A 24,340-nucleotide genomic window follows, 5' to 3' on the forward strand; every position below is an offset into this window, starting at 1 on the left:
TATGTAGGACTTTTTATTATTCTTTTTTTTTTTTTAAATTGTGTTTTTGGTGAATAATGGAAAAGTCCCCATTGACTGTATGGTTGGCAACAATTGAAAACATATCTTCTTTTGTGGTCTGCTGAAAAATAGAAAGTCATATAGGTTTTGAACGACAAGAGGGTGAGTAAATGACAGAATTTTCTTAGTTGTGTGAACAAGGGCTGCACAATTAATCAAATGCAATTGTAATGGATATCTTATCAGAAAAGCCAGTTCTGTGATTAGTAGTAAATCTCCAGCATGTTTATAGATGGAGCAGCAATTTACCACACAGAGCCGTAGCTCACTGACAAGCTACGCAAAAAAAAAAAAAAAAAAAAAAAAAACAAAACAAGTTCACAGACGATATAATCGTATGATTATGAAATCGAATAAATCGTTCGCGATTATAACAGCTGTTTCTGTATTTGTCAGTGAATTACGGCTCTGTGCAGTAAATGCTGCTCTATCTGAAAGCACGTGAAAATACCACATTTAATAACGTTTTTACTCCAAACTCACTTCATACTGTCAGCCGAGTATGAAATAAATCCTTCTGGTAGATGATGTGGCTTCTTACACAGAATAAGGCACATGACATATTTCATAGTGTTCTATGCAGTGATAAAGGCATTTCATTATAAATATACTTTATTATACTGAAAATGATAACAATAAGAACTCCGATAAACCATAGATTGCCGCAGTTGTCTTTATTATTTACGTTGAATCAATGAAAGCATTTAAATCTTTGGTGTATTCAGAAACCGCTATAGGTGCTTACTGGGTTTCTTCTGCGGGGCATATTTAGTTTCGCATGACAATTGCATCTTATGTCTACTCGCGATTTCGATTTAATTTCGATTTATTGTGCAGCCCTAAGAACTCTCCTTTTTAAAAAAGTCTCATAAACCAAGGTCTCACCTGCTTGCAGTAGGCGTCTAAGGATTTGAGCAGATTTAACCGCAAATGTCTAAAACAGTGTCTACCATCTGAGCTGTGAGACAGCATGGAGCCAGGCGCCCTAGTGAAGTGGAGCAGAATACCACAGCCAGGAAATAATTAAAAATTCAATGGGCTTGAGTGACATAGAAACCTTCAAGGGCGTGCCTGCCAAACACAGTTTTTACTCTTCCACTGTCAGCCGTTTTCATCCTTCAAAGAGGATGCTGAAACAAGTGGGGTCCATAAAGAGACTGGAAACTCAACCACACTAGATGGAAATGAGACAGGAAACAAAAACAAGGCCAAGAAGTTGGAAGAAAGTCATTGTGATTCGGACCAAATTTCTAGACAGGATCAAATTTGTCTTTAAGCTTTCTTAGTTTGATTCTCTGTTAACTGATATTTACGAGAGGGCATTGTTACTTGAGCTTCCAAAGGTGTTAAAGTTGGTTTAGCCTCTGTGGAGGTGGACGATATAATTTCTAAAGGAATCCAGGCTTGATCAGACCAATAAGCAAAGCAATCGAGATAGGATTGTAGAACGCTAGAATATCAGACAGGATTTTTGGCAACGTGCATGATTTCCAGTCATTTTTTTTAATTTCCTGACCTTTTGAACTGATTGTAGCAACAAAATATACACAATTTTTGTATTACTTCTATCATAATTATTCCGTTCCATGTCAGTGGGGCTGTTTGAAGTTTCAGAGCGATTTGATGAGGCACATGATGACGCATATCGACACAAAATTCATTCGTTGACTCACCAGGGTCCAACTTCTCGCCATCTGTGTGAATCACGTCTGCTGTCCTGCCTTGTAAAATTCTCTCTGTGGACAGACGTGCGAAAGATGCCTGCATAAAGCCCACTTCCCACCAAATAAAGCTCCGAGGTATTTTAAAGGGGAGAAAGGCAATGAACTTCTGACCTGCAACAGAAGGCTGTGGAGGAAGCTGAGGAACTTGGGGACATCCAGAGTGCCTTGCCATGTCTCACCCTGCAAGGCTCTAAAAAACCCCTAAAACTCCAACTTTCAAGCCTTTTATGGCTGCCAGATGGTGGGGGAGTCTGTGTGCCCCTGGACCCCTTGTCTCTGGACTCGTCTCCAGCTCTAGTAAAACCAGCTGACCCCGATGAACTTACATTCACTCTCTTTCTAGCCATTTATCTATCAGAAGAGCTGTCTGTCCCATCTATTACTGTAAATATATTTATCTATCTATCTCTTTTTACTTCACTGTCGACATCCAGGTCAAAGAGAGTTTACAAGTGCAAGATTTCCATTTAAAAAAATATCAATCAATCATCAATCAATAATCCTCTCTGCTAGTTATCAGTTCAAGAGATTAGCTGCTTCCCCAGCCCCCCCCAAAAACAACAACTGCCATCAGCCCCACCCTCTTACCTCATCTGCCATTGCTTTTATTTTCTCTGGTGATAGGAGGCTTGTGTTGTTGTTTATGTTCTGTAATTCAACCTGACCTCCCTACAACCCCTGCCCGGGCTTCCTGGGCCATTAGGGGTGCTGGGACTGCGGGCAATTGAAGTGATAGAGCTTAATTTAACACTCTCCTCATTAAGCTGATGACTGCTGTAAAACACAGAGGACTGGACCACTCCTTTTCACACCGTTTGAACGACATCAAATGGCAACAGTTGGGTCTGTTTTGAAGCTATGTGTATTAGCTGAAACAACTTGAGGTGACCTCCTGTCAGTCTTCAAGATAAATCAGCTGTTTACAAAGTAAAATAAGTGGGAAAATAGTTAAATACTTTTGAAATATTTTGAGACAACGACAAGGCCAAATTCTTCCTGATCTAATATGGTTTGATGCAAGCATTTGACCAGTTTAATCAACAACATCTGACTGAAGGTGGCCAAAGAAACTCATTACCCATGCATTCTTGAAAATCCCCTTGGGCTTTAATATGCATAAATATGATTACCAACACCATGTGCCCTCAGCCTGATCCCTAATCTTCTTTCTAAATTCTTCAACTGTTTGAGCTTAAGTCATTTATATATTTTTTTTACAGGCTAGCTCTAATTTGGCATCCTTCACCACCACAGACAGAAAACTCCATATTTATGAGAAGCTTTAATTGAAAGAAGGGAGGGGAGCTCTAAATTAGCTTTTTGTGTCAGCCAGCAGGGACAAATGCAGCTTCAGCACATTTTCTTCATATTCTCTGGTGGAAAAGAAGGAGAGAGAGATGAATGGAGGAAAGGAAGAAAGAAGAGAGATTACAGACAGTGAACTGGTGGTGCTTATAGGAGTGGAAATCATACATAATGGACAGTCTGAGTCTCTGAATCTAAATAAAGACACAATCCTTCCAAAAGACACCTCTTTAGCCCATTTTCAGTAAAAATCAGACAGGGAGGTTGTTTGCATTCCAGGAAATGTCTCCCACTTTCTGCATATGCAGCACTTGGTTTCCTTGCTGAATGCTGAACACTTCAGTGTCCACAGCTGTCTCAGGTTTTTGCAGTGAGGCCTTCTGCAAGCAAAACGCAGCCAGGGCTTGTCAGGGATTTCAATGAAAATAGTTTTATAAATGACCTTGAAAAACTGGTTAAAAAAAATGAGGGTGGGGAGGCGAAAACCTACTTCGAAATCTGCTGGTGGTTTTTTTTCATGAAACATTTCATTAGCGCTCCATACGTCTCCAGAATTGTTTTTGCTGTAGCGCATATGTGATTTTCAGACAGAGATTTGGGATGAAGACAACTTACATTCCTGAATAGCCAAGAATGGCCTTGTTAACAGACATTGGTAAAACATTAAAAAAAAAAAAAAAAATTATAAAATAAAATTCCAGCCCACTAAAGTGGTCTGTAACAACCCCTCCTGGCTGTGCATGTCCCTGGCAGTTCCCCTCATAAGGTTTCACTTTTCTCATAGGATGAAAATGACCTCAGAACAGTAAAATCAGTAAAAGGACTGCTCACCAGATGTGAGCGGAGAAAACCGAGAGAGGAGGGAGTACAGAAGAAAGAGAGAGTGAGAGGAAGAGAAACAGAGGGAGTGCAAAAAACATTTGTCTGAAGAATTTACTGCCAACCCCAGAGGAGTCCTTTGATTAAGGGTTCAAGTGGAGTTGCGAGGGTTTCTGGGATATCTCAGGAGCACTTATCCAGTGGTGAGGCTGGTTAAGAGAAGAAAGAGACAGCAACAGCCAGAAAGAAAGAGTTTGGTAGAAAACGCATTCCCAACCAAACTCCCTTCCAAACCAACAGGTTCGGCCTCAAACACGCAGATGCCCCCCAACCCCCCTTTACAGGCAAATGCCAGTGTCATTCCACACCCCTGTGCACCTGCCAGGCACACAAAGGGCCACTTCCTCCCACTGTCTCTGGCCAAGGCCCCTGATCCCATTTAATGCAGCCTGCACCACAACAAAGGGAGATAAATTAGGGAGAAGGCTTGATGATAGGGTGACTAATCCTTTTGGAAAGACTAATTCTATCAGCAGCCAGTACAGTTGGACCAGCTAAAACGTGTGAATTGAGCAGCACGCGTAGAAACAGAGTGACCGTTTCGCAGAAACACCACCATGGCCGTTTTACTGCGGTTGTAATTCATGCTTGCAGGGTTTGACCCAGACATTCCTTTCCTATCATACCCATTTAGGTTTTTATATGTAGGTCCTGCGGTATAAGTAAGACTCCAGCCAGGGATAAACTTGTTTTTGCCCATGAGAGTACATAGACCGGCCCTGCAGAAAAAAAGCCTACAATTTTTTATTTAAATTAAATTGCAATATTATAGCATTATTATAGTGATTCCAAACATTATTTAAAAAGATGTGTACAGAAAAAAGGCCCTTGGATATCTCACATCGCAGTTGTTCATGAATCCATCACCTCCCCTATGCATGTGGAGCAATCTTTTACAAGCTGACTTCACGTCTACCACACATCAAAGCTCTGTGCGTCAGTCCAGTCACACAGTCATCCCACATTCCTCACTTCATTCACACTCAACCTCTTCAGCTTTTGCATGCACTTCTCAGAGTTGCCTCCTTCGAACCAAAATCCCAAACAATCAAAGCCTCCTACTGCGCTGTAGCCCAGGTGATCTGATGACTCCACCAGGAGACAGCCGGAGACAAGCAAACCAAAAGCGCTATATGGCGAAGCCAGTTAAGCCAAAGCTGTCCAAAGGAACAGTGATTACCCTGTTTACAATAAGCTGCAAAGCAGCTTGGATTTTTAAAAGAGAGGCTGTAAGCTAGCAGCTAGCTTTCTGTCCTCCTTGACCACGATAGCGGGTCCCCAAATTAAGACACAGACCTGATAATAGCTGGGTCATTATGGGATCAGAGGCTGCCTATTTCAGGCTTGCTTAGTCTGTGGTCACTGGTACACTATAAATAAAAGCAGACACTGGGTCCAGGCATGCTATCACATTGCCCTACAAGCCAGAGAGAGGAAGGAAAGACACCCCAGCCAGAGAATTTTCAGCAGCCAGTTTTCAGAGTCATGTGATCCTTCAGAAATCATTTTAATATGGTGATTTGATGCTATAAAACACTTATTATTATTTATTATCCATGTTCATCACAGTTGTGCTGCTTAATAATTTTGTGAAAACCAGAATACATTTTCAGGATTCTTGATGTAGAGAACGTCAACATTTGTAATATTACAAACATCTTACTGTCATTTTTGATCAATTTGATGCATGTTCGTAGTACGTAAAATCTTTGATTCTTCTGTTTTATAGCATTGGCATCTATTTTTTTCATATCTAGAATATGCTGAGCTGACTGTCCCTTCCCCGTGCATGTCCCGCTCACTGCAGAGAAAGAACGAGAGAGAGACAGGCAGAGAGAATGGATGGATTACAAGGAAAGAGAAAGAAGCCAAGGCAGAGCACAACTGAATAATTGAGGTTGACATGTCTATAACAACACATCAGGCTGTTTGAATAAAGCTCCTTCCTAAGAGAAATGGAGAGAATAGAGAAAGAGAGAAAAGCGATGGAACAGATGCTTGGAATTAGAGTAGTCAGTGAGGGGGTGTCATCCGCAAAAAAAGAAAGTGGCAGCAGTTTTGGTACTGGATAAATAGTCCCACACAACCTCACTGTGCTGTATAGAGCGAGGAGGCAGCCGTGCTGAATGCGTTTGATATGGGCTCTCGCTCCAGGCCTCGGCTTCACATTGCTAAAGGCTCCAATAGCAGAAATTTTGTACGTGTTTAACAGCACACCACATTTCATTGTGCTTCGCTAGCATTTAATACCTGATCTCCTGTGCCAAGCAGAAATCTGGCACACAATCAAGCCACTGGGGGAGATGGCTTACATTACATTTACATTTATTCATTTAGCTGACGCTTTTATCCAAAGCGACTTACAATTGCTATATATGTCAGAGGTCGCACGCCTCTGGAGCAACTAGGGGTTAAGTGTCTTGCTCAGGGACACACTGGCGTTTCACAGTGGATTCGAACCCGGGTCTCCCACACCACAGGCATGCGTCTTATCCACTGCGCTAACACCACCCTGGTGGTGGCTTACAAGAGGTCTGCTTGTTGGTGCCACTGAGGAACATAAAAGAACAAGTTTCCTTCACCCTTCTGTATCCTTTTAGGGGTCTTTTTTCTTTTTATTCATCTACTTTTGCCTTTTAACTTAGCAAAACAAGAAAAACAGGTTAAACAGAATAATCACAAAGAACAGAAGTCTTTTTATTGCATGCATGGGTGCTGTGCTCTACACCGTGGATACTAAGATTTTATTATTTAAGAAATAGGTCACCTAAAAATGAAAATTCTGTCATAATTTAATTTGTATTTTTTTTTATTTTTATGTTGTTGTTAATTGTGTGATTGTGGAGCACAGTAGTAGAACTTCCAAAGGCAGTGCTGGTCGTTTTTTTCCCCCCATAACATGACAATAGGAGTGAAGCTTATTCTGAATGATCTAATCTAATTGCTAAATTCACAAATTAGATTGATTTGGTATTGATTCAGTGAATCACAAATGGAATTCGGAACGGAATCATTTAAATTCATGATTCATGAATCAGACCGATTCAGTTCTTGAAGTCACTGATTCAAAGAATCACTGGAGTGGAGAAGATATTATGAGTAATAACTTACATTTTGAATTCATCGGCTCGAACATTTAAAGCAGCAGACAACAAAACTGCAGTGCATGTTTATAATAGAACAGAATATGATCTTCTATTGCTGTGGATGCTAATATAGTTATCGTATAGTTATCTGTACAATTACAGTTTTTGGTGTGTACAAAGCTTTTTGAAGCTTATAACTTTCAGTTGTCATTACATGAAAAATAATTAGTAAATTAGTAAATAATTAGTATAATTAGAGAATTAATTTTTTCAGGCAAATTATCCCTTTAAGTAACAGTGTTATGCAGTCAATTTGATGAAGCATGGAAAAGGGAATATTTTTAAACATTATTTTGACTGACTAAACATGGCACTTGACAGCATTAGCCTTAGAAAGATGAAGTATGGAAAAGCAACTTTATATTATATATGAAAGCAAAGGAACTTAGCATTTTTGAGAACGCCATATTGCTGAGCATTCTAGAAGCATTTCTGAAACACCATGTTGCGGTGGACCATCACATCGAGTGGAAAATGGAGGCCTTCCCAGCTGTCTGAGGGCTGGAGGAGTGAATCAGCCTTTCTGGAAAAATCAGAATGTGCCTCATAACCCAAAGCCTCAAACACAGCGAGGGCAAACGCAGGAAAACCTCCATCCTTGCACCACCCAGAGAGCAGGAGCGAGAGAGAGAAAGAGAGAGAGACACACACAGACTCACACTCATCCGAAGCCGAGAGGCATAGGGAAATGGAGGTAACAGATCAGGTCATCCTGACATCACCATTTTTTTGCAAGGCTGCGACAGAACCTTGTATTCCTCAGTAACACAATCACTATGAGAAGGCCTGGATACGTGTGTTGCAGAGACTTTGTGTATGTGTTAAAGAGTGTGTGTGTGTAAGAGAGAAAGACAGGCAGAGTGTGCAGTGAGTGAGCGAGCATAAGAGAGCTGGCACGCTCTCCTCAGCCCACCAGCCAGGAAGCATCACGTTCTTATTTAGCACAGGAAGAGCAGCTTTGCTTAGCAACTACACTGACTCTCCAATCACAGAAGTTTTGAGAGCCGTCTGCGTGCTTCTGAGGAGTGAACGAGAGGCCACAGGCTGCTTAAAAACACAAAACCCCTCTTTTCATTAAAAGCCCAGACAGCTCAAGTTAAAAAAAAACAAACAAACAAAAAAACAAAACAGGAGCTTTTTCCCTTAAGGGGCGGTCACACTGCACTTTTCGTTCCATTGACTTCCATTCATACGCATGCGAATGCGTCAGACCGAAAACGCAGGCTCATGTGAAAAATTTCGCATTTCGCTGCGTTCGAAAGTTCAAGTTTGGTGAACTCTGACCTGCAAATTCGCATCACGTGAAGTCGTGTGACCAGTAGATGATCGATACTTCACTGCGTGACCTCTCTGTACAGAAATTAAAAAATGAAGGAAGTGCTAATTTTAGCCGTAGCGCATCATCCTATTTTATATAATACATATTTAAAAGATAATAAAAAAAGAAGCTGCATGGTTCGCAGTGTAAATGGAAACGGGAACAGATGGTACATTTGAATGAGGACACGTTCTATAATTTTTTTATTGTTTAGTGTGTATATATTTATAGAGAGAGAGAGACAGAATACAATACAATAAGACGCTTTTGACGCCGTCGCAAAAGACACAGTAAAAGCACAGATTAATCCATGTTGTGATAACTGAGGGGAAACATTATATCTTGCTCCCGCCCATATTCGCAGCGGCGTCCGAAATAATTTTGCACGTTCAAAGGCTCGTGTGACCGCCCATTTAGCCGTGAAAAGAACCATCTTTCAATGTGTGGTTTAGAAAATAGAGCTTGCTCATTATTTAATTAAACTGCAACTATTTTATATTTAAAAGTACAGTTTACCTGCAAGTGAAAATTCATTATTTACTCACCCCCTTGCCGCTGCAAACCCATAGGACTTTCTTACTCCCATAAAACAAAGTCTGAATAATGTGCAATTACAATGAATGGGGACCGGAGCTTTCAAGCTTAAAAATCACCATGAAAGCATCATGAAACTAGTCCATTACACTTACACAGTATGTTCAAAGTCATCCAAATTCCTGTGACACCTTTACATGTGGAACAGACTAAAACCTGTCATGTTTACTGATAATTTTCCCTTCCAGTGGGCTTTTCATGGGAACAATGCATCAGAACCAGATTTGCCTAATTTACAAAAGAACTTAGAACTTGCCCAAAAAATTATAAGAACAACTGCATCAAGAACAAGGCCAAGGGCCGACAGCAAGATATTTAGTGAATTTTGACTTACATTTGGGTCCGTTCTCTACACAAAGGTATCCAATGACTTTAGAAGGCTTGAAAAATAATCCAAGAGTTGTATGGTTCACTTTTTATGCTACATCTGTGGTGCTTTTAATTCTTATGGAGCTTGACATTCCCATTCATTTATTATACTGTAAAGAGTAGCCAGGATTTTCAAAATGTCACCTTTTATGCTCAACACAAGAAATTTTGTTTCATGAGGGTGAGTAAATAATGTTAAAATTTTAAATTTTTGTTCCTTTTAAGGCCTCAGAGAGAAGCAGAGATTGGACAGGAAACAATAAAGGGGGGGAACAAGTTTGGGAAAGTGGATGGAATTTAACTCACAATTCACCTACACAGCACCAGTAGTCGCATGTATTAAGCTTGACCACAGCTCTCTGACATTAATTGCTACTATTTATAGTTTAAAATGATTATAAAAGCTTGGCTAAAATGTTGATTATTCCTCATGACGTGCATGGATGTGACCAAGCAACACGTTCACATAATGGTATTTGAACATTTCAAAAATAATTTGATATTCAAAAGCTTATCCTCATGGTAGTTTTGGAGGCGGTCAGTGGGAGGTTTGTAGGCGAGAGCAACATGCCAGTTTGTCATATGGCACACGCACGCAGACCAAAGCTGCATCATCCCACAGACAGACCCTGAGGAAACATCTTTACCACGCAGCCCTCACCCTTCTCTGAGCAGCTCTAACAGAAGTCGACAGCTGTAGGTAGTAAACGCAATCAAGTATGTCTCAGAGCGCAGTGGTTTAGTTTGGCGTATTTGTGTGAATGTAATTTCAAATAATCCCTGTAGGCAAGGCACAATGCAGGAATATGGGTTGTTTGGATTCCTAATTTCTTTTGGCCGAAACAAAACTGGTGCATATCTGAAATTCGACTGCATTGAGATCAGGAATACACTTTTAAAAAATATATATATTACTAATTTGTTCTGGCTGGCGGAGAAATAATTGAAATTCCAAGTAGATTATATAAAACTGCATCCTACAGCTCATGAGGATGGATCAGGGAGGGAGTATAAAGTCGTACAAGGTTGTGCATCTAATGAAGAAGGGCAAGAGATACAACACTAAAATTAAAGCTACATAAGCCATTTCCATCAGAATGGAATTTCGCCCGAGTGGACTTCGCAGAGCAGTTTCGGATTAGTGGACTTGCAAGCAGCTCAATTAAGGCACTGGGTTTCTTGCACAGTGGCAGCTGTGTACTTCAGGATTTTCCATCTCCAGAGCAGATGGGTTGCCATATTAATCATGAAGCTGATAAACGCTATCGACTAAGGGGCCTGATCTGAGAAACTGATCATAGAACACCACCACCATCATTCTGCCATCTGTTCCCACAGACTGGTGGCAGTGCCAGCCTGCGCAACTCTAAACCTTATCCGATGCAGTCATCAGACATCATACAGACTTACAAAACAGTCGCCTGATTTAGTAACATTTATTGTGAACTGCGTCCCAATTAAATATCAATATTGTTGCGGTACCAAATCAACATGACACCTTCTTGGAATACAAAAGGAGAAAAATATAAATAATATGCAATTACAATGCATGGGGAAAAGAGCTTTCAAGCTTAAAAAGGATGCAAAGGCAAAGTAAAGGCATCAATGAAAATCAGTCCATTTGTCTCGTGACGTGCACTATATTCCAAGTTATCTGATGGGAACAGACATTTCATTTATTATACTAATAAGAGGGGCCAGGATATTAATGCAAGCCCATGCAACTCTAAACCTTAACCGATGCCATCATAATGCAGACTTGCTCACAAAACAAACGGCTAATTTAGTGACATTCGTTGCTAATTGCATCCCGATTAAAGATCAATGCTATTGTGGTGCCAAATCAACACAGCACCGCAGTAGATGCATTTCATGTTGGCAACAGACACGGACAAAAGCTTTGAGACTCATTACCATGGAGGCACTGGTTGTGCAACGGGCACCAAAACGAAGCCAGAGACACAATGAGAGGTGACGGCTTGAGTAACAAAGCTGTCAGGAACAAAAGAGGCGGCAGGTCTTCACCCTAGCATCATCCAGTGGAGAGGTCCAGCTGACGCCCTTTAGACAAGAGGTCACAGAGCAGAGAATAGAGGGCACAACCTCTGAGAGCCCCTGACCACCCCCTCACCCCCATCCCTCCAGGGAGGGGATGAGACAGCATCTCTTGGGGACAGTTAACCTTTCAATCCGCCCTTTTAAAATTCATCCAGTCAGAGAATAGGCGTCCGAAAGTGGATTTTGACTCAGCTAAGTCAAACCCCAGGCAGTGGGGGTTGTTTGCCAGCCACCGTTATGTGGTACGGACTACGGATGAGTGGCCAGACTACGCTGGATGAATAAGTAGCACTTGCTGTGTTTGGGTGGAGGGGATGGTTGGGACAAGCGGATGGAATTGTTTGCAGTCTGGATGCAGAGCAAGGGGTAGCGTGCCTGGTGGGACGCAGCGCGGGCCGCAACGAAGAGGTCAGAAGACAGATGGGAATGGAAATGAGTAGGTCGTGCGCCCATTTTAATCTTTTCCCCACAGCTGATACAGGCATTACAAATGCAAATTTGCAAGCACATGGCGACCTCCATCCCCCAGGCGTGCGCATTTATTATGGTCGTGGCCATCTTGGGTTGGACACTCAGATGATTGGTTTGGTCTCAGGTTGGAAGTCATCTGTAATTTGATAAAGTGAGGGAGCAGAACAATAGGGGAGTTTGATATACCCCCATTTAAAAGCTCTGCAGCCCCTCTGCATCCTATTTATTACACAACACTATTCTCACTGGAGTCTTACTTCATTCCTGGCAGGACAATGCACATGCACTTGAAATATGTGGTTTAAGGGAAAGTTGAAACTCCAAATAAAACAACATGGCTCCACCATTATCAATCCGTTCAAGATTGTTAGAAATGGAGTAAAACCACCAATTCAGTCATGGATATAGAAGCAAAAACACTAAATACACACAAAAAAAACTAAAAAAACAATAGTTTCACAACTATTAAAAAGTTTCAATTAAGTAATATAACACTAAAATAATACTAATAAAATAAAATATTAAAAATATATATAAATATAATATTAATAAAAATATTTATTAATAATTATATTATGAAAATTTTCATAAAATTATGAAAATTAATATAAATTGTTTAAAAACATTAATTGTAAAAAGTATAATTTAAATTATTATTTGTATTAATTTTTTTTTTAAATAAAAAATTTTAGAGGATAAGATGTGGTCATACTTTTAGATAAATCCATAAAAACTGGCCAAAAAAACAAAAAAAACAATTTGGTGTGATGTTTTGCTGCTTATTTATTTGCAATGCATTTTTCAGCCTTTTATCAAACAACCATCTGTCCAGCTGAAGTACCAACGGCTGAACATGATTGGCCGGACTGTCTGAAAGGAGGTGGGGGGGCGGGGGTTGTTGGTTGCCTGGCTTTGGAGAGAGGTCACATGTCAAGGCCCTGGTGGACATGGGCGACAGATTCTTAATGAGAACTCACCACCCTCTCCCTGCGATCTACCCCATTATGTCAGCCAGCCTAGAATGGATTTTAAATATATTCAACTGTGAAATATTTCAGACATTAAATAATACCCTAGTTGCTGCGAACAAGTATATTACATAAAATTCGGAAACCTTACAACTGTGTAGACCAGCAATTTGGAAGCAGCAATTCTCTAAAAAAGCAAGAGACACCATAAAGCAAATATTCTCAGCAAGACTGAAAAGTTACTTACAAAATATGTTAATTCAGGAAAATCAATAAATGTCTCAATTGAGATGAGGTTAGGTTTAAAGCGCCAAATATTTATTTTTATTTTTTACAAACAGGTCCACCGATACACAGCTCCCCATGGACCCAAACAGCTTGCTAACTGGGACACCTCTGACAATGGACCATAGAAACCGCACAAAATTCACCGTTCTGGATACATTACAGCTTCTGTACTGTTAGGCAGTGTTGGGAAGGTTACTTTGAAAATGTAATAGGTTACAGATTACAAGTTACCCTGTTTAAAATGTAATAGTAGTGTAACTTTTTCAATTACTTTATTAAAGTAATGTAACTAATTACTTTTGAGTACTTTTTGATTACTTTTGTAATAATTTTGATTACTTTTAAATACAGTTATCTAATAAGCATGTGACGTATTCTGTGTAATAAAATCCTAAACATTGGTGTTTCTTTTAAACTGCTGTCTCTTTGTATATGATGATAGTTTTTTCAAAATAAGTAAAATGCACATGAAGTGAGGGCAGTTCTAGAGCAGTTCTAGAAATTATGTTTATGTGCTCGTGTACTCCTATATTGAGGCAGCAGAGGTTGAAAACACTGCGAGCTTTAGTAGGCCTATGTGTAGTAAATGAAACCATGTCTTTGCCATTAATTTACAGGAGGGGCGGACCGGGAAAAAAATTCAGACTGGACAATTCAAACTCATACAAACAAATTCATGGACAAAACAATTTTTTATCTATTTTAAATCTTTAATTTGGGGACATGCAAAATAATTATAAGTTCTCTCCTGAACTGCACCTTCACTTCCATTTTTCTCTTCAGTTTCTTTATTTTGCCCTGTTATGCATCTCTCTCATGACTTTAATACTCAAGATTGAACAAAACTATACTTTACAATACAATACTCTCTACAATACTACAATATCTTTATAGAAAAATCCTATATATAATCCATATTTTTCCCTTACAAAAATTAACCATGCTTTTATTAGCCTATATAAAAGTAAAATAACCTTAATTTTTTTTTTTTTTTTTTTTTTTTTTTGCAAATGGATTTGTATTTATTTTTAAATACATTTGTAAAATAATTGTACATTTTTGGTTATCACAGTTAAACAATAGTAACCATTTTCTCTGGATTTATAGTTAAATATTAAAACGTTAATTTTCGTAAGGGTTGTGTTGTTGTCTGTCGTAGCTCCCCCTAAACCTATAAAAAAAATCTGAATTTTTTTCAGCTAAATTACTACTGTATCATTACAACAGATAATAATGACGTCCTTTATATAGTATTTTGAGTAATGACTGATGAGCAACGTGCTGCTGCTTGATTAAATAAATAAAAAAACAAAGACAAAAAAGCATCTTTACAGATGAAACTGACCTGAAACCCTGAACAGGAGTTCTGCTTCTCTGCTCCAGCTGTCCACTCTATTCTTTCTTTCTTTCTCTTTCTCTTTCTCTTTCTCTTTCTCTTTCTCTCTCTCTCGCATTGATTACTCTGAGTCTGATCCAAACCGTTTGGCGGAGGCGCGGAGAGCGCGCGAGTCATGACTAACAATTCATGATTTATTAGAGATTTAATTGTCAAATGGCGGATTCGCAAATGATCGCTTTAGTACATTCGGCAGGCAATTATACAATAATGATATTAAATAGTGGGGCAAAATCGTCTGCCAGGCCACCAGGAATTGTCCCAGTTCTCCCGGTGTCCAGTCCGCGCCTGATCTCCACAGACACGCAGAATGTGGAAGTCATATACTGCATTTTTGGGGCTTAATATTCACAGACACTAGTCCATGTCATGTTTTGATTCAAGTGTACTGACCTACTTTTGATTTAGTCATCCAAAATTTGGCATATTCCGTCCGCGTTAGGCATTCCGTTTTTATGACTGGATTCTACGAACCAGACTGTATTTCTGCATCCCGGAAATTATTAGGGCGTATGTCTCAGAATAGTCAGTGCAATTTGGGGAAAAATCAGTTAAATCTGTATGTGGATGCGTGTAAATATTCAAATGTAATCCCCTTTGTAATCGTTAAAAATTTCATAAGTAACTGTAATTTAATTACTAATTTTTTCGTTGTAACTGTAACTAATTACAGTTACAATAATTTTGTAATTAAATTACGTAACGCCGTTACATGTAACTAGTTACTCCCCAACACTGCTGTTAGGGCAGACCATAGCATCACGGTGAAATGGGCTTATTGTACAATTGAAAAATATAGGACACGCATAAAAGGTTGAAACTAATCATCTAACAATAACTGCTCAAAAAAAGCTGAATTTATTTAGCTTAACCAGACGCAAGGCACAGCAAAGTGTAAACTAGCCACTCAGTGACAAATATCAGCCAACACTTTTCCCATAGAGAAGTGATCGTTAAATATACATGACGCTGCATTTCTGAAATGTGCCATGTCTCTCACATTTCCCACAGTAATGAAACTGCATTTGCCACACCATGCATCCCAAGCCTGCTGAAGTGACACCATGGTAACACATACATATATGTGTGTAGACCCATTAGCAAAATCACACTCAACAGCTGCTGCGTGGAGGGAGCAGCCAACCTCGCTGTCTCTCTGACCCTGGTGTGAAGCTAGAGCAGACATGGGGAAACCCAAGGGCAGCGCTGACCCGACCCCAACTGCTTTTTGGAGAGTGACCTCAACCCCAACCTGCCCCCCACCCAAAACATACACACAAAACAATAGCCTACACAACACTCTCCTCCTCCTCCTCCACTACTGGCTTCCCCCAGCCTCCCCATCTATCTCTGGCTCCCATAAAATACATAATTGAGGCTCCATTTGTCATATGCAGATGCCCCGAGTGCATCCAGAGGCACAAAATAAATGCACAAGGGGTGTTTGGTTGGGGGCAAGACATTGGCTGGCTGCACCTTAATTTCAACACGCTCAACGATAGCAGTAGATTATGTTATTACATAATAATAATGGTAATATATATATAAATAAATAAATAAATAAATAAATATATATATATATATATGCACTATAGATCAATGGTTCTTTGTTGGTTTGGTATCATCTCGAGAAGGATGGAAAATAAATGCATAAGATATGGTGCATAAAATTACCATATTTTTGTTGCTGATGAAGGTTGTACATCAAATCAAACCCCAAATTAATTAAATTCCAACATGGACAGGTTGTGATGCTAAAAAACTATGGGCAAGACTATGTAAAGTAACAGGCAAAAATGACAGACTAAATAAATACTGGGTGAAATGAGGAAAAGTATGGCTTGTGTATGTGTTTTGTATGGTGAAACTGAAGAGAAATGTGTTTTTAAATGAACATTTTTGCTTGATATGGCACAATAAACCATTTTGGCACAAGCTCTACATCACATACAATGTAAAATCTGGGTTTTGAAGCAAAGCTGCATCTATAGGACAGGTTTCTGAGGTTGCACAAGGTGTAATAGGTGTTGTATGATTAGAGACAAAGAGAAAGGTCAATAGGGGTGTATGAGAATCAATAAAGTAAAATACTCACAACAACACATGAAACATCACATCACACACCACTGATCATTTTTATTATCAATTTTTGGGAGTGCATCTGGATTAATACCGTCCAGATGTAGATTTATCATAATATATCTGTGCATTTTTAAGTTAAGCTCACCTTGTAAGATGTCTTGTGCTTGTTCCCCAGGTCAAATTTTCCCTTTAACTCATTCAGGAGCTGCAGCAGCGTGCTGGTCTCCTCTTTCTCTCTATAGTCTTGATCCAAAAGAATATAAGCCCTCCAGTTGGACGAGTCGAAGCCCCAGTGACAGGTTCTGTTCTCCAGCCTTTTATGACTGTGCACCACGAACTTGTGCGTCGGGAACATGAGCCTGCAGTCCAAGCACTGAATGCACGCCGCGTTGGGGCTCGTGTAGAGCTCAGGCACGAACAGGCCCTTGCACTTCCCGAAGCATTCGTGATAAACTTTAAAGCTCTTCTCCGTTCTTTCCAGCTCGATGGAGCACAAGTCTTTGTCAGCGTGCGGTGGGAACGAGCCGCCGTAGATGAGGGCATTGCAGAGGCGCTCGGCGTCGGTCTGGGTGATCAGTCCGCATGAGGGGGCCGAGAAGGGCAGGATGCCCATAACTTTGAGGATCTCCAGCTGGTCCGCCGTGCACCGGGAGCAGTAGATGTGGAGGTCGTCGCACACAGAGTTGATCTGCTGGAGGGAAAAGTCTCGCAGGACGCTGTTGAGGATCTGCGGCAGGCAAAGGCGCTTTTCGCCACCCACCACAAAGCACGAAATCGTCTCCCGCTCCAGGACCGTCTCGCACCTCTCGGTGGAGCGGTCTGACGGGATGAAGAGGGGCCCCGGCATGACCGGAGGCGTCTGTGCGGGCAGGTTCACCATCACCTCGGCGCCCTTACCGTCCTTATTGAACAGCATGTCCTGCTGCCACCGGGCCGAGAAGGCTGCCGGTCCGCCGAGGGAGCTCATGGAGCTCAAGTGAAACTGCTTGAGAGTTTGCTGAAGTCCTGGATGCGGCTGAAAGCTGGAGGGAGCCTCCATGTTTAAACCTGGGCAGTCTGATCACAATAGATTCGGTGAACGTGAACGGAAAGAGTCGCTACAGTCCATGTCAGTTCGGAAAGCGTACAACGCCGCCATGTAATCCATTCAACTGCTTCATGTTCAAATCTTAAGTCGTACCAGAAAGAGTTCTGAGCGACGAGAAAATCTTCCCAAAAGTGTTAAGTTTTGAACGAAATGTAATTTTCAATCCGGCTGTATCACAGACCCGTTGCAACTAAAGCACAAAATGTGTGTCTTGTGTAAAGCTCGTCGGCGCAGTTGCCTCCGCTTTACTATGAGTGTGTGATTCTCTCTCTCTCTCTCTCTCTCTCTCTCGCAGTGTTTGTTTGTGTCTGGTTCAGTCATTGAATCCCGGCCAGGAATGTGACTGACTCCCTGGGCTGGCTGTTCCGTGAAAAGTCCCCCCCCCCCCCTGCAGCCTGAGCAGCTGCAAAAGCGGGAACACAGACTCCACGTAGAACCGTTTACTTACAGCGGCGATAGTAACTTTCATTAACAAACTTTAAAGGTCATCATTAACATTATATAAACAGCAAGAGCAGTCGTTTATGTACAATTGAATTGGAAAATATATGAATCAAAGTATGAATTAATAGCTAGCCTACATTAAATAAATATTGTAGCTACATTATTCCGCAAGTTTATATGCTACCTATAGACAAATAAACACGGATCATGATTTGAAGTAGATTGGAATAAAATTCCCACTAAGAAAAACATTAAAATTAATTAAACAACAGACAAGGTAGCTACACTTCTCTGTTACTAAATGTCATTATTAGGACCAATCAATGCCTACAGACTGCCGCATAAATAATAATAATAATAACTAATAATAATGTTTTAAGCCAGTTATTTAAAGTGTTACGCAATATATATATAGCCTATATATATATATATATATATATATATATATATATATATATATATAGCGAATAGAAGTGTAGAAGGCTTTTTTTTAGCCATAGGCTATATAAATTACTGTGTCCTTGCGAAATCACAAAAATAAATCACAACAATTTATTTTTGTGATTTCGCAAGGACACAGTAATTTATATAGCCTATGGCTAAAAAAAAAAAACAAAAAAAAAAAACAAATAAAATGTTGTTTATTTTGATCTTTGTTCATCAACGAATCATGAAAAAATGTATGGCGATTTCCACAAAAATATTAAGTAGCACAACTGTTTTCATCACTGATAAAAATAAATGCAGCAAATCAACATAAGAGAATGATTTCTGAAGGATCAAGTGACACAGACTGTAGGCTAATGGCTGCTGAAAATAGGCTATATTTGCCATTACAGGAGTAAATTACATAAAAAAAATATATTAAATAGTAATAACATTCAGTGTGATATTGCTTCATTCTGATCATTTTTGGACAAAAATCAAGCTATGACAGGCTTGACATTTTATAATTTTTTATCTCAAATTGTCATTATGACCAATGCACAGTTAAGTGAAGCCATAACATGTGACACTTAACCACAAAACGTAGGTGTCAATTTTTCGAAATTGAGATTTATACATCATCTGAAAGCTAAAAAATAAGCTTTCCATTGATGTATGGTTTATTAGGATTGGACATGTTTGACCGAGATATAAATGTTTGAAAATCTGGAATCTGAGGGTGCAAAAAAATTAAAATACTGGGAAAATCTCATTTTAAGTTGTCCATACGATTTCTTAGCAATGCTTATTACTAATAATAAAAAAAAGTTTTGCTATATTTACGGTAGGAAATTTATAAAATATTTTCATGGAACATGATCTTTACTTAATATCCTAATGATTTTTGGCATAAAAGAAAAATCTATAATTTTTTGGCTATGGCTAAAAATATACCCCAGCGACATGGTTTTGTGGTCCAGGGTCACATATTGATCTGTTTGGATTGGGTGTTATTGTAACAGCTTAATGTTTTTAATGGAATATCGCAAGCATTTGTCTAATGGTTCATTTAAGCCTATGAAGTGGGGTTGTTTGAAATTCAGCCCTTGGTTCAATCATCGTTTCATGAAATCCTGGTTCATGTAATAACTGATTGACTGTGTAAGGCTCTTGGGGGCAACTTATGAATGCAGTTTAATTTGGCTTCAAATACCTGTCAAGCCTACAGACCCCAAGGTTTCACTCTCCACACACAAGCTGACGTCTGAAATGAGAGAGAAAACAGGTGAGAGGTTGGGAAAATAGGCTACATTTTCAACTGGGAAAAGATAAATATGACTAATTGTGTTCTGTTGTTTTAAAAGTACACTACACTTTCATCATTGACTCACCTTCATGTCGTAGGCTACTTCGTAGTCACAAAGGCAATTGAGAAGCATCATACTGAAAGGCCTAAATGATTATTCAGTACAGTACGTCAAACAACAGCTGTTAAATGTTAGGCTGGAAAAGTGCGATCAAATTTGTCATCACTGATTGTAACTCAATGTTGTTTGTACGATTCTGAGCCACTAGGTGGCATTACAAATCAGCAGACATTATTTTTCAACTTGGGGAAACCATAAAGATGAACAAAAACACAGATTTAAACAGTTTTTTATGTCCCGCAAGAAATAAATAACGTACAGAGCTTTTCTGCTTTAAAATATTACTTATCACCTGTATCAATTCCTTTGTAAAAAGTAAATCTACAAAAAAGCCAATCCCTTCTCCAAGATTTTACACCTTAATAAAATAAACTGAATTAAAAGGCAATTAAACTCAAGGCTATTTAGCTCACATACGAAAGGACATCAACAGCACCATGTTCAGCTTGGCTAACAAGAATATTAACAACATTTTTGTCATTGAAAATGGTCCATCTGCAGCAAGATGACTTGTTTGTCCAGTCAAACTGCATGTAGAATAGTTAGCCCATCCATAAAATTTTCATTCAGAAATTAAGTGTTGAATTGCCCAAGAAACCAAAGTCCCCCAAGATGCATTTCTGTTTGCGATCCAGACCCATGTTTTTAGATCACTTATAAGAATTTTATATTAAGGCAGAATTTGTTCTGAGATATCATTAAAAATAATTTTCCTACAAGTTTTAGGAATACTTTTAATTCCATTTCAATACATTTTATTGTTGCACCCTTATAATGCGATGAAATACAAAGTTAATTGCAAACAGAACAAACACACTGAAATATTAATTACATTATTAATTGGATTAATTGGAGTGGCAACTGCACACTATCTGGTTCAAATGCATTATATATTCAGAATAAAAAAATGGAGATGAAAAACGAGACATTCATATTTAGAATAACATTAAAAAAAATGTGAATAACATTTAAAAAAAAAAAAGTTTTTGAAAACTTTTTTTTACAAAAACAGTAATTAGCATTTGGCAACAGTTTGATAGCATTCTTGAGCTGTATGTTATTCTTTAATAAGAATTTGTTTTCGTTTTTGCAATGTACAATGTAAACTGTGAAGTAAATCTCGCTGATGCTCTCAAGAGACACGTTGTGGCATTTACATTCCTTACTCAAATGATTTTAAATAAAAAATACGATACACTACTATAATCCATTCTTCAAATATAAAAAAAAGTTTGTTAAAAAACATTCAAGTAGGTTTTAGTGTTTTGTCCAAGAACTGACAGAACACATGAACGTATCCTATTTCATAATTTGGCAGATTTTGAGACACATTTATAGCTCTCAATAAAACTCTATACTTTTGCACAGATTAGTCAACATTTTTCAGACAACCCACAGATACTAACACTCAACAAAATCCAGTGATTGAAATCATTACACTCCTTCTGTGGGTAGTTGAGGGGGCTTGTCCTCATACTGCGGTGGTGGGGTCAGTGGTTCGATGGTCACCACCCCACTCTGTCCAGGATTTTGGATATTCAAACGAATATCCTTCACGTGGAGCTTCTCTGACTTAATCCTGCGCACTCGGAGAGGTCTGAGGATCCGACTGGCCCTGCTGCTGCTGCGGGCGGGTGCTGCAGGCTGAGGTCTGGGGCCAGGAGCTGGCCTAGGGGCCTCTTGGCCATTACCTTCTCTAGGCTGCTGGCTTTCATTTTCAACGGCACCAATCAGATCCTCATATGAGGGCAGCTGGTAACTCTGACGCAAGTTGCTCTGCCGAACAAGGTACTGTCCACTGGTGACCGCCTCCTCATAGGTGGGAACATCATAGTTGGTCGCTGGTTCACCAGCTGACCTAATTTACACAGAAAAATTATGACATGAGTTACATGCAGGTAAACATAATATCTGGTTAATATGCTTCATCTAGATGGATCTGAAACTAAGGATGCACGATATTATCATGATATATTTTTAAGACATATTTTTTTTTTTTTTACATTTATTAAAAATCTTAATTTATCAATATTGTGTTGTGTATGAGTGTATATTATATTATAAAACAGGGCTCGAGTTGATGGGGAATGCGGGAGGGATGGCATCCCCCGGTTGAAAAAAGTGACAAAGCATCCCCTCAGTAAAACCACCATCCTCTTTGGATAAATAATGTGTATCATGTAAAACTTATGCAAATGAAATGTTAAAATCCTCTTCTTATGTTAAATTATGCATAACAGCGATTGGCCAATAAACTCGGTACTGTAACAAGCAGCGCACAAGCAGTAGCAGGTTTTTGTCATTTTTCGCACAAAATGGTTCAAGCGCAACTTTTGAAGTTCTTTAAAAAGAAGACAATAGAAAATGTATGATTTTTTTCCTTGATTAGAATTTACTGAGAAGTTCTGAGGTTTGCTATTGCCAATACATCCAAAACATACTGCTGTGAGCATGTAAGAAATATTGCTGCTGCAAATAACCCCCATATTACGTACATGAATCACCTCATAGCAGATCTATACAGGTGGAGCTGGGGAAGATGAAGGATTTCTGAACCAAGCTGCAATTGCTACAGTAAGCCCTAGACATATATTTGAATGCTGAGCAGCCAGCACATTGGCCACTGACACAGGAGAGAGCCAATCAGGTGTGCCATGTGATAATGATATCATTAGGTCAGATTGAGTTAGACCTATCGGACTGCTGCTTAATATTTCTATGAAACCTGATAACATTTTTGCATGATTCTTTTATTTGAAATTAAAGTTAACAAAGAACATTTAATGAGTATAGAGCAGCACTCACTCCTCATCCTGATCTCTATGGACACGATCCACATAATCAGCACTGCGTACACCTGAAGTTTCCCGTTGTCTCCTTCGCTTCCTGTTTCTCACACAGAGACATACAGCAAGGAGCAACATGGCAACACCAGATCCAACCAGCACAAATGCAACAGATGATGTCTTCTTTGCATCATTGTTGTCACTTCCGTTGTTCATGTTTGTAGCATTGTTCAACTGTGTTTCAGAAGGAACTATGCTCCACACGATCATGACAACACCGAGTGCCACCAGGCCCACCCCCAGTGCACAGAGAGCATACTGGGAGCCTGAGCTATTGGCATCTCTACTGGTTGGTGAACGCCTGTTTCCTGAACACAGAGGCTGCCCACTGTAGCACATAGCTGTAAATGCTCCTCTTCACTACTCACAAAAACACGCTGGAAGGGTGGTCCAAATGTGGACGATGACAGTAGCACTGTAACACAAAAGCAAAAAAAAAAAAAAAAAACATCTCAATGAGTAGGAAATACTTCCTGCAAAATTACTGGGAAGAGGGCCCAAGTACCGGAAGAAAAGGGTTTCTGTGTTCAGCTCATTGGAGACAGACTCTACAGCAAAAAACAGTCCTTTTGGCACAATGCCACTATAGAGGTCAAACAGAAGCATTTAGCATGTCATGGAAAGGATTACCATTTAAGGACATTATAAAACTTGGTAAAACTCTGAATAAAAATTCAGTACGGTTTGTGATGTCAGACTCTTAAGTCAATCTTCCAAAGAAAAGACAGATTTCTCTCTGGTGACATATGTTGGACTTCTCAAATTAATTAGTCTACTAAAACCCGTCTCCTTTCATCTGTACATGAGCCCTCACATATTACAATGATGATCAGGTCATGAAATGCAGTCTCAGAATTATACATTGTTTCTTGAGGTTAGTTTATAAAGTTTGTAAATTTGTTTAACCAAAAATGATGATGTTAAGAGGCATGTCGAATGGGAAATCATCATGTCACAATTCTTATTTCAAATATGGGCATTTTAGGTGGGTAAAGTTAAGTATAATTAATTTTTGAAACTGGGGAGTTTTTAAACTTAGTGTATTTTATTGTAGACTAGCCTGTTATATGAGTAAATATCAAGAATATCTTGATTCTCCATTTCATGACCACTTTAAACAATTACAATTATAAAAAGCAATCATTTTTCTTTGTGTTTTTTACAATAAAAACAATATTGAAAATGACATATGATGACTATGATATAAATGGAAGTAATGGTGATAAACCACCATAAAACCTGGCAGAAATTACAGTGCAACTCATTTAGCAGGGTCATGAGTCAACAAAGCTTGTGCAACAAGACATTTCCCATCATTCAGTGCATAAAAACAATAAAACACACCGATAAGGCATCAATAACACACATGGTCAACATTTATTGATCTTCATTTTGTTACACAAGCACTAAAAAGCTTTTTTTTTTTTGGTCAGGATGTGATAAAAGAGAAAC

General features: G+C 39.2%; 2 protein-coding genes across 2 annotated transcripts in view; both read right to left on the bottom strand.

Annotated features, from left to right (window-relative positions):
* skib (v-ski avian sarcoma viral oncogene homolog b) overlaps positions 1-18,027 on the bottom strand; it is a 35,227-nt gene extending 17,200 nt beyond the window's left edge. The window contains exon 1 of the mRNA XM_059538480.1: positions 16,804-18,027. Coding sequence (XP_059394463.1) covers positions 16,804-17,697 — 894 coding nt within the window. The 5' untranslated portion in view covers positions 17,698-18,027. The remainder of the gene's footprint in view (positions 1-16,803) is intronic.
* A 2,878-nt stretch (positions 18,028-20,905) lies between these two features.
* Positions 20,906-23,227, bottom strand: tmem51b (transmembrane protein 51b). Its single transcript, XM_059538484.1, has 2 exons — positions 22,848-23,227; positions 20,906-21,900 (listed from the first exon to the last, which is right to left on the bottom strand). The coding sequence occupies exons 1-2, from the start codon at positions 23,225-23,227 to the stop codon at positions 21,477-21,479; spliced, it is 804 nt and encodes a 267-aa protein (XP_059394467.1). The 3' UTR covers positions 20,906-21,476.
* Positions 23,228-24,340: the final 1,113 nt, after the last annotated feature.

The sequence above is a fragment of the Carassius carassius genome, chromosome 44 (assembly GCF_963082965.1).
Source record: "Carassius carassius chromosome 44, fCarCar2.1, whole genome shotgun sequence".
In the NCBI taxonomy this organism is placed as follows: Eukaryota; Metazoa; Chordata; class Actinopteri; order Cypriniformes; family Cyprinidae; genus Carassius; species Carassius carassius.

Coding starts and splice junctions, on each gene's coding strand:
- tmem51b (XM_059538484.1), bottom strand. CDS start 23,227: ATGTGCTACAGTGGGCAGCCTCTGTGTTCAGGAAACAGGCGTTCACCA. Junction 21,901..22,847: donor CATAGAGATCAGGATGAGGA/GTGAGTGCTGCT, acceptor TGTGTAAATTAG/GTCAGCTGGTGAACCAGCGA.